The 11,773-nt window shown below is 31.0% G+C and overlaps 1 protein-coding gene across 1 annotated transcript in view; it reads left to right on the plus strand.

The window, feature by feature from the left end:
- Positions 1 to 11,773, plus strand: part of LOC106463275 (E3 ubiquitin-protein ligase Mdm2-like) — a 61,293-nt gene that overhangs the window by 13,783 nt on the left and 35,737 nt on the right. The window contains exons 4-6 of the mRNA XM_013923290.2: positions 3,202 to 3,335; positions 8,152 to 8,198; positions 10,860 to 10,907. Coding sequence (XP_013778744.1) covers positions 3,202 to 3,335; positions 8,152 to 8,198; positions 10,860 to 10,907 — 229 coding nt within the window. The remainder of the gene's footprint in view (positions 1 to 3,201; positions 3,336 to 8,151; positions 8,199 to 10,859; positions 10,908 to 11,773) is intronic.

Here is an 11,773-nt window from a genome sequence, read left to right on the forward strand (position 1 = left end):
TACTAATTTAAAAGTTATAGCATGAAAACTATAACAAGCACTGAAAGAGTGAACTTGATCGACCTTGTAATCACCATAAAAAAAAAAATACGAATTAGATCTAATTATCCCTTTTTTTGTAGAATGACTGCAACTTGTAACAGGAAGCTACAATTGTTTATACTTAACTTTATTGTTGTATTGCCCTTTGAACCTTGTGTGACTAATAATCCTCCCATATAAATTGTAAGACAATTGGTTAATGCATAGCTCATGTTACTATATTGAATGATGTAATGGACAAGCTGCTTGTGAGCATAACTCATGAAATTTTATTATTTTTCATTATCTTACCTTACCTGACTTAATCACAGAATAGCAACACACACTAAGCTATCATAATTTATCTGGCTTTCTGACTATGGCATATGAGGCTTTAAATATTTTCTTAAGTGAGAGAACTTTCAAATAGACCATACTCTACTGAAAACAATGTAACATGATACATATAATAAATGTCACAATTCTCATAGTAGGGGAGGTTGAGAATTTTGTTAAATATTTCCTTATGAAAGTAAGAACTTAAAACTTATGTTAAAATTTAATTTATTAACTACATTTTATTGCCAAGTTTATTCTTATGCATTGATAATAAAGCAGTTTAATCAAATTTTGAATGTAACTTGCCTAAAAAATCATGACATGCATACTTTGAACTACCTATAGTGACAGTGGTAAGATAAGTTATTCATTTTGTTTGTCATTACAAATGTATATAGTAAATTTCTTGGCTTACACATGCAACAAGCCTTATATTTATACATGGATCATGAAATTCTTGATTTCTATGTGTGTGTGTTACACAAGTTATTAGTATTCATTATGGAAATTCAAAGTTGTTGGTTTTATGCGAAGCAGAGTGAAGCGTATTAGTTTGCCCAGTCCATTCATTCATCCATCCCAGTCTTGTGAACTGGATATCTCAAGTTGGATGAATGGATTTTGGGCCAAACTCAAACAATTGGTACTATATACAAAGTTTTAGACCTGTTTAACTTTTGAAGGTCAAAAGGTCATTGGTACATAGAATAAAATCTGCCCCAATCTTGTGGATATAATATCTGAAGAATGAATGGGTAGATTTTGTTCAAAGTTATTTAACAGGACTCTGTTATTAACCCTATCACCAAGGCCATCCTTTAATGTGCATGTCACAAGGTTTTAGTAACTTGCATTAAAAATTTTATTAAACTACTTTTTGTTTATGTTATACCTATAAATATAGCATAAAATCATAGCTGATAATCCATATTTTAATAGTATACAAGTTTTAAGTAATTTAATTTTATAAGACAATATTTTGAAAAATCCTGAATTTCCACTAGTGTGAGAAATGTGACACATTTTCTCTAGGCGTCCATTTTTTATTTTATTCACCACCTCCCCAATAAGTTTGAAATTTAACATAAATTACCCACTATAAAATCATCATTGCTCAGACAAAACATAATTTTTATAGCCTTCTCAATCTTATTTGATTACAGATCCATCAAATAGAAAATCGGCCCCCTCTTGATCATCATTGCTCAGACAAACCATAATTTTTATAGCCTTCAATCTTGTTTGATTACGGAGCCATCAAATAGAAAATTGGACCCCTCTTGCCACACCCACATTTCACTTAATACTACATTGTGTATAACCAATAGAAAGCCAAGGTTTTCATCTATCAAATGACGTATTATATTGCATTGTTTTCTGAACAGAGAATTGCCATTTTCTCTGTTAGTACAAGCTTTGTTCTCATGGTAAAGATAATGGCACTTAGATGAATTAGTAATAGCTCTTGTCACACAGTTAAAAAGCCAGAAAAATTGTGATAGTTAGGGGAAATTGTCTGCTTTTTGAATGATATTATTGTTATGTTCTTTGATGCATTATTTAATTAAGTAAAAAAGTATTTAGTGCATTACTAACAATAATATGTAAAAAAAAAAGAAAAATAGGGTTAAGTTTCATTGACAGTTGACAGCAAAAAAATAGAAGACTCAGGTAAGTACTTTATTTATTGTTTTTAATGTTTTCTTTATTTATTATTATATAAATAATTAAAATCTAAAAATATGGATTTCTGTAGAATAGTTGAGTTTAGCTTAGGTAAAATATACAATATATGTAAAAATATGGATTTCTGTAGGTTAGTTGAGGTTAGCATAGGTAAAATTAACGTGAGCTTCACATACAAGTGCTTTGACCAACCTTGTATAGAGTTAGAGAAAATAACAGATAAAATATAAAGTTTTACTGAAAAGAAACATTTGAAATGTACTTGAGATTGGGCAAATAAAATTTGAGATTTTTGAGGCAAAGAAAAGTATTCTTAATCTTAACATGAAAATCACTTTGCACATGGATTAGTAAAAAAAAATACTGCATCTTTTTTTAGGTTACTAAAAATATAATTTTTTATATGTGAAAAACTTGCAATGTTCATTGAAAGTCTGCCACATGTTTTAAAGATATACATTCTGTATTAAGACTTGGCATCGTGAAAAACTCAGCCCTGACATGGCCATACCTTTTTTATTATTATTACTGATTTGTCAACTGACTACTTTTACGCTTACTGTTGTAGTTAACATGCATCATGGGTACAGTGCACGAGGGTATTGGATCACAAAGACGACAAACATGACAAATATGGCATGTTTCTTTCTTTCCTTTTTGTGTTTATCACATAATTTGCCAGCTACTACTGTTTCCATGCTTCCTGGTATCTGATTGAAAATCTGAAAGTTGGGTTGAAATCATCTCAACTGATGTAGCTAAAGTTTTTACTAATAATTACTATTGTGCTTTATGCAATTACTCAATTATATATCTCATAATTTTTTTCGACCAAATTTTAGTAAAATATCCTACTTTTTCATGGCCACGAGTCTTAAAAGCTAGTAGTATCAAAATTATAAAGACTTTAAACGAGTACAAAGAGATCATGTGGTCGTTCAAATCGACTGAGCCCATGTTGAAAGAGTTAAATTGAGAGTCTTAAATATGCTGTATAACATTGGTGGGGCATAGGTATTTCATAAACCCAATTTGAACTTGTTACTTGAATATCACTGAAGACATTCAGGTACGCGTGTCTTTAAAATTTACCTACTGTTTTTGTTGTTCCTTAAGTGGAGACTTTACGTAACCAAAATGTTTTTTTGTTTTCAGGTAGTTTCGTACTTGAAAGAGTACGTGTTGATGAAAAAACTCTATGATCCTAGAGATCCACGGCAGGTTTACTGTGAAAACGATGAACTAGAGAGGGTGTTTGGTGTGAAGAACTTCACCATCAATGATGTGATGTAAGATGACTATTTCTTGTCATATATCAGCCATGGGTACATGTGTTTATTCATGTTAAGAACCCATGATGAATTAATAGGCAAGTGTTGTTAACAGAGACATTTAAGAAACAGGCTATAGCTGCTAAAATATTACATCACTCAGCCTCTGTGCTAGGAATGCACAGAAATCATCATGCACATCATTGTTTCTCTGGAGGTAAAGTGAAAGTGATTGTGACTTCATGCTTCTTTCCACAACAACCTCAGATTAGTCATGCTCATGAATTTAATTTTTTTGCTGCCATGTTTATAGATAAACAACTCTCCAAGTGTTATGTTTCTTTTCAGCTACACACACAGAAACACATGTGGTGTTATGTAATTACTTGTATCTTGCTTATTATTTGTCATATGGCAGTGAAAATAGATAAAAGATATTCAACTTTCAACTGATACGTGCGACATTGTATGCTTCTCTTAACTGAATTATTTGTGCTTGTTATTTTAAACTTTAATATTTTTATTTCCTTTGTCAATTTTGATTAAGAACAATGTAAGTTATTTCGTCACAGAGATACTGTACCTTTACCAAAGTAGGCAGAGTTGGGCACATGCTTACACAATGTATAAAATCTTGGAGCCATTGGCTGGAATCTTTTTGATAACTTCCATTATGTATAATATTTTTTGCAAATTAGATTCCAATTTTTTTTTAAATCTGAAATATATATAGGAATAAAAAGATATAAGTAGCTCAGAATAAAATGCTACTTGTGGTATTCCATTCTCATAAATTTTGGCTGACAAGTGATTACCAAAATTTTTTTTTGGGGGGGGGGGGCATATTCTGTATGGAATTGAGGATGGAAAGGTGTTCAAATACCACAATCATGATGGATGTTTAAGGAAGGGTTTTTTAATGTCTGGAAACACATTTTTACAATTTTCAAATCATAATAATGCATTTTATTGACCTAATTAGCATTTGTTACTACTGCAAGAAATATTATTTTAGTCATTATTGATTGTATAGAATGAATATAAAACAAGATCAAATTGTTGGATATTTAGATTATTAATTGATCAATAATAAACAAAATTTTTTGCTCTATTTAATAACTCATATTTTTGCAGTTTTTTTAATTATATTTTAGATTGTTTTGACTAGTGATTGTATATAAATTTATTGTGGTTTTATTAAAGTCAGGCAGAAATATTAAGCTTTATTGAAACAAAAAACTTTATTAAATATATTTACTTTTAGGTACACAATAATGAAAAACAGTAGTCTAATGTAAAAGGGAGTACTTTTTTATTGTTTAAAATTAGTGTTAAAAATTGTAGGATGTTTCATACGCTAGAAATTTATATGAATACAACTTATATTTTTGTATATATAATTTGCATATTTTTTAGAAATTTCTTGTTTCAATTTTCTTGTAGTGTGATTCAGTAGTGTGTTGCAAAAACAAACCGGTCCTACAAATCAGACCCTGTCCTAAGATGGTTAATTTTCTATGTATTTCTCACATCAATTATCTGATGTCAGTGAATACCAGATTTTGACCGATTTATTAGGCTGGTGAAAGTAACATGTTTTATGAGAATTTTATAATTTCAAAATATTGAAATTGTTTCAACTAAAAATGTCAGTACATACTCTCTTAACTTAAAAGATAAAAACCTCATAACATGAGTGGTTTGAAAGGTGGACATTTCTTCTTCGGAGGCAAGCTCGGCATTCCTAGTTTGCCCCTGAAGAAGAATGGTCTGCTTTTCAAAAGTGCTCAGGTAATAGGGTTTTTATCATTTTATATTAAGACTTCATGTTTTTTCTGACACTATGAATATTCTCTTAAATTCATACTGTGGGTTGAAAATTAGAATTTTTTTTGCAATTTCTAAATATTAGCAACCTATTTTTTACTCTTCTTTTAATTATAGTTTTGGCTGAAGCCTTTTACAACAAGAACTGTTGTTAAATACAATTCATTTGTAGAAGGCTCAACCAAAGAACCTAAGGTTTTAATTAGCTTTGAATAATAATAATAATAGGAAAACAAAAATATTTTAATAATATATCTGAAATATTATATAAATTCTAAACTTTCTCTATTACTACATTCTAAAACATTTTGATTTTTATTTGACTTTGTAATCCCTTCAAATTTGTTAAATGTGGTTGCCTCTTGTTTAAAGTTCTTAAACCTAAAAGTTACAAACTTGGCCTTCTTTTTCATTAACATTATGCTGAGCCTATTTTTTTATATACAATTTTTTTTATAAATTCCTATATATTCCTTGGAATCAACATTACAGGAAGATTTCTTAATAATTTAAACCAGCTTCAAAAGCCTTATAAAAGTCATTAGTGTGCAATACTGACTGCAAGTAGTATTTTTCAGTTAAGCCTCATTGTTAAAATCTGGCTTTTAGCTAGTTAGTCTCTTTTTTTTCTCTTTTCCTAAATTTCCTAAATGTGTCCTGTCCTACTTTAATCTGATTGGCCAAAAAAGGATAAATATTATTCGATGATCATCATTTATTTGATCTGTTATTCAGGTCAGTGTAAATCTTAAGTCTTTCACCTTTTTAGTTTAGTGTTCAAGAAAATGAAACCTTCATAAAATAATATCCTTGTATTAGGTTGAACTAGTTTTTGAAATTCTAAGTTGATTAGCCTATTTATTTTTACATTTATTGAAAAAATAATTTGTCCTATGCTAGTTTTGGTTCAAAGAACCACAGAAGAAAAAGTAAATATAGAAGTATTATATAAAATGCTTCATTATGAACATTTCACCTTAAATCTTTTCTGCAGTTGTCACTAAAAAATATGGTTATATAAAACTGCTCTTCTGAACTCAGTTTCAGGAGGTCACATTAACATACTTTCACACTTTATAAAGCTAGCATATTTTACTGAGACCAGACCAAGGCAAAAACCAAGTTCTGTGCTCCTTAAGTCAGTCCAAGGCCAGCACACTTCCTCCTTCTTTGATATCAGACCAAGAAAGGAATACTTATGCTCCTTATTGTCAACTGAACACCTGTGTACTTCTACTGTCTGTGATATTAGACCAAGATGAAAGTACTCCTTTGCTCCTAAATCTTGGTTTAAGACCAGTGTACTCCTGCTTTCCTTGATACTATCAAGGGAAAAAAATCATGCTGTTTGATTTTAGTCCAAGACCAGCATAGTTGTAAAAAAAATTACATATATATCTCAAACCTAAACAGAAATGCTTTTTTACTTTTGATACCATATTGAAGCAAACAGAATTTTGTTGTGATTCTTAATTTTGGTCCAAGGTCAGTATATTTTTACTTTATCTCATCAAGGCAAAAAATTCTAAGCTATTTAATTTTATTCCAAGAACAACACACTTCTATTTTGATTGGTATCAAACTAAGGCAGAAAAATTTCTGTTCTTAACGCTAGACCAGCACACTTCTTTGATATCAGACCAAGTTGGAATTTTGTGTTCCTGTGTCAGTCCATGCTAACATCCTTCTACTTTTATTGATATCAGGCCAGTGCAGAAATACATCTATGCACCTAAACTTTGGTTTAAGTTAGCACACAACTTCTTTCCTTGATACCACATCCAGGTTAAAAAGACTTTTGTGCTCATTAATTTTGGTCCAAGGTTGGTGTATTCCAACTTTCAATGATATCATATCAATGCAGAAATACTCGTATGTTGCTTACTTTTGGTATGAGGCCACCACCATTCTACTTTCTATAGTTTATCACATCAAACCAAATGAACTTGTGTGCTCTTCCATTTTAGTCCAAGGCAGAATGACTTCTATACTTTGTAACGTCAGTTTGAGATCTGCACATTTTTTTTTTCATGAGACCAATGCACAAATACAAAGTCCTCCATAATGTATGCCCAGGCCAACATACTTCTATTCTCTTTGATACCGTAGCAAAGCAGATGTACTTCTGTGTTTCTTAATCTCAGTCCAAGATCAGCACATTTGTACCTTCATTGACATCAGACCAAGACAGAATCACATATGTGTGTGTCTTCTTAATATCAATTCCAAAGCAGAAACACTGATGGGATCCTCAACTTCAATTCAATACCAGTGTATCTCTACTTTTCTTGATACCATTCCAAGTCTGAAATAGTTCTGTGCTTCTTAATTTTTGTTGAAGGCCAGCACACTTCTCCTTTCCTTGATTTTACACCAAGACATAAATACTTTTTTGTCTAATTTTGCTTCAACCTGGGTATGTGTGTACCATACTGTATCAACCACTTTGATTGGTATTCCAAGTGCATAAAAAGAAACGGTGCACTTAAGATATGTTTATATACTGTCTGGCTTTAATATGTGTCATACAGTTAAATATCAGTAGTTTGAATTGATTTTCTCTAGAGAATGACCAATGTAAATTCTTTGGTTTTTTTAGTTGTTACTTGAGACATTGCTTTCTGTAAGTGATAACAGAAATTGTTAAAACTACTCAAGTATTGGAAGTCAGTACTGAGTTTTGGACTCTTTCAATGATTTGGTTATCTTTTCAACCAACACATTTGAGGCATGAGCACATTTTTAGTAAGATTTTGTCTAGAAAGGAACTTTTGCTACTATTTCTGGAAGTATCATTTAATTGTGCAATTTAAATATTTCGTACTAAAAAAACAACTAGATTGTAATTACAAAAAAAAATTATTGACATTATACTTTCACTTCATTGTAATAAACCGAGGGCTATTTGTGTTTAGTTTTATTGGTATCTATGTTAAATAAAGGGGTATACGAATTAGTTAATTATTTAATGTAATTTGCTACATTTTAAAGTTTTGTTTTTTTATAGGAGACTGTTAGCATCTAACATGTTCCTATGTGGAGGAACAAGATCAGGTAAATAAACTGCCATATCTCTCTGTTTTTGTTTTTTCCTAATGGACGTTTCTTGAAAATTATCCAGGTTTTTGATAGAAACTCAATATGCAGATTGATCTAACATGTAAAGTTAACATGGACTATTATAGCTTTTAATGCAGTCACCAAACAAGTCATACCACGTAACATTTGTATTGTACATAAATTAATCAAAGCTGTTTTCTATACATTGAGGTAAGGTTAAATCTGCACATACTGTTTTAAGTTATTATTGCAGTGGGTAGGCCTCTGAATTTAATGATATTAGGTGGAATACATTATCAGTGATTAACTGCATAATCAGAATTTCTAGACTTAGTCAAGTTGCAGTCAGCATTAACATATTTATATCTTGGTTATGACTCAGCTTGTTTTTTGTTGTTTAGCATGTGGCACCTGTTAGTCATATAGTCTGGTTGATGGCCCATCAAAAAAACTTCTAAAGTCTACAAATGTGTTTGTTGTTTTCAATTTACTGAAAAGTAAATGTTAAATTACTGCTTATGATGGGATTTCATTAACCTTATCCCAGTGCTATTGGGATGATCTTTTCAGAAAAAAATAATATATATATATATATATTTGATTTGTCTTTAAGGAATAGAATAAATAAATTGATAAAATTATAACGGTAAGTTTTAACTTACGTTTCCAACTAGCCCAGCAGCCAGGAGGTATACCTTGCAAAAGTATCCCCCAGACCAGGTTATTATTGATTTTGGTAGGAGAAGTTGTGAAGAATCAGAATCTGAAAGGTGCCCAGCTAGCATCTTTGAGCATTTTGAGATATTTAAGATGGCCATCATATACAAGAAAGTTTTAGCTTGATTTTCTTTTGAAATTCCTCTTTTTCCAATGTTTTTATGGTAATAAAATCTGTTTAGAGGGATAATATTACAATCCAGCTGAATTTTACATCTCAAATCTGATACGCCATCCAACATGATATTACCGAAATAACAATGTGATTACATTACACGTGACACTGTACAGAAACTCTTTCTTTTTGTGTATCATGTTTTATTTTACTAACCAGTCTAATCATAAAATAATATCACATTAGTCTAAATTAGTTAAAATTTGTCTTTTAAGTTTAGAATGCTGACAAGCGTAATTCAAAAGACCACATCTGTTATTGTCATTATCTATTACTGGTCTGATTTCCTATTCATTATCATCTCTGTCTTTGTTTTCCTTATTGTTGCTGTCTGCTGTAGCAGCTTCTGTGGTATGTTTATTAATTGGGTTGTTACAGTGTTATAACTGTGATTCAACACTTGTAAAATATGCTGCATTCCATGCCAGATCGATGACATGAGCACCTCCAGCTTGAACAAGTCTCATTAGTGCTGCATGAGCAACACAATAGCCTCAAGACTGTAGCTAGAGCAGGCAGGATGTCAGCAGGCACAAAGGTTTTGGTAGAATTATCTGCTTTCCACCCATACTCTTTTGGACTTAGTGGAGGTGGCTCTGAAACTAATGTTGCTCTCCATAAGTGTACTTGGTAATGTGCTCATCTAACATGCAGCTCAAAGGCTTCTGATGTAGGTGGAAGCGATGGTAGTTTGAAGGACTTTGATTGGCTGCATCCTGTGTTATACTGCCAGATATTGAATCTTGCATCAGACATGGTTTCACCACATTTACTTCCATAGCAGGCTGTGATGAACTCAGTAGCCCCTCTTATCACAGTCTCCATATTTATCTGGTAATTTCCTATTAGTGGTGGCACAACATCTTTCAGAAGTGTCTTCGCTGCTGTTACTTTATCAACACCAGCCAATGACAATTCATCATCAACTATCTTGGTGCACTTTTTAGAAAACTTGAAATAACAGCCATTCATTGCGTAATGCTTCAACTTATTAGGTTACTTGGTATAGAATCGCATCTAAAAATGAGAAAAAGATGCTGTAAGTACAGCTATGACTAATGGGCATCTACAGTATACATTATTATAATTATTATAATATATATATATATATCATTTGAGGCACATAAATTCACTCAAAGTGCTTTATAAACCCTCCAGGTAGATTTTATGACCATAAAAACATTGGAAAAGAGATAATACATAAAAAATTGAGCTAAAACTCATGCATATATGAGGTTTCTTGTCTATGGCAGCCATCTTGAATATCATGAAGTGCTCAAGGATGCCAGCTGGGCACTATTCAGATTATGATTGTAACAACTTTCCCTACCAAAATCAATAATGGCCTGGTCTGGAGATATTTTTGCAAGGTTAAGCAAAAAATACCCACGTGGCTGCTGGATTAAACTGTAACCTGTTGATGAAACAAAAGATAATGACCTAGACACATAATGTGACATAATTATTTAAATCACAAATTTATGTGCAAGTTTGTTTTAGGAATAATTTACCTCAGAAATAAGTTGAAAAATCTCCATCTTTTGTTTGTACATGAGAAATATTAGCATTTACATGAATATAACATCATGATCTCTGGTTATAGACCCTTGTGGTATGATTGATTTGACTTCAGACACCAAATTTTATAGTTGTTAGTACAAGCAGTTATGAACTTTTGTATAATTTAGCTGTTAATGTGTCAAGTGGAAATATTCTGATGTAATGAAAAGGAATGGGTGATTTTTTTTTAACTCTCTGAGCAGGTGCCACTTCAAACTGTAATGCAGAAGTTCTAAAGAGAAAAATTCCTGGTAAGATAGCATTTTACTAACAACTTGAATCAAAGATTTTCTTTTTACTAAAACCAACAACAATAAAAGTTGTGACTACGTAACATATACCATTTTTATACTTATTTTGTATGTTGTCTATTAAAAGAGGGTTATATATTCCAATTTCATGAGTGCTTCATAAACAGTTAAGCACTTTGCTTTTTTTAATTGACTAATGTTTTGATTTCAAGAAAAATAGTTTCTTTATCCAATTTATCAGTTAGTATTATAGGAAATGTCCTTATTATACATTATTACAGTGCATGTAAAAAATAAAGTATGCAATATAATTTGGGAGAAACCTTGCTCCTTTTAAATATACAGCCAACCACACATTTTAGAACCTGAGCAAGTGGTTACATCTGATGAAAAAATATGGTAACTCATTCCTGACCTGACTGCACATATGGCATTGCTTGTTAGATATGTTGGATTGATTATATGTTAATTGGAGCAGAAAAATAGATTAGTGGTTTGAAAGAAGAATATCACTGTAAAGAGCATGAAAAACTAGTTTCATATTCAAAAATGTGTAGTTCTGGCAGTAAGTGAAGATAATTAGTCTGACACCTCATATCAGTCTTTATTACATCCTCTCTTACCTGTAGGGGAGGTTCAGAAATATATTTTGGTGCTTAAATAAATAGTTAACTTAAATATCAAAATATATTTAAGGTATTTAAATAAAGAAAAATATAATGCAGTGTACAGTTGGGTCATTGACCTTGTTTTCTAATGTCAAACACATCCTAATTGTTGTGAAAAAAATACTGATAATATTACTTTTTTTAAAGTTTTACTTTAAATTAGTAATTGTTTTTTAAAAAAAATTTAAAAGTAAGTCT

The sequence above is a fragment of the Limulus polyphemus genome, unplaced genomic scaffold (genome assembly GCF_000517525.1).
Source record: "Limulus polyphemus unplaced genomic scaffold, Limulus_polyphemus-2.1.2 Scaffold1365, whole genome shotgun sequence".
NCBI lineage: Eukaryota > Metazoa > Arthropoda > Merostomata > Xiphosura > Limulidae > Limulus > Limulus polyphemus.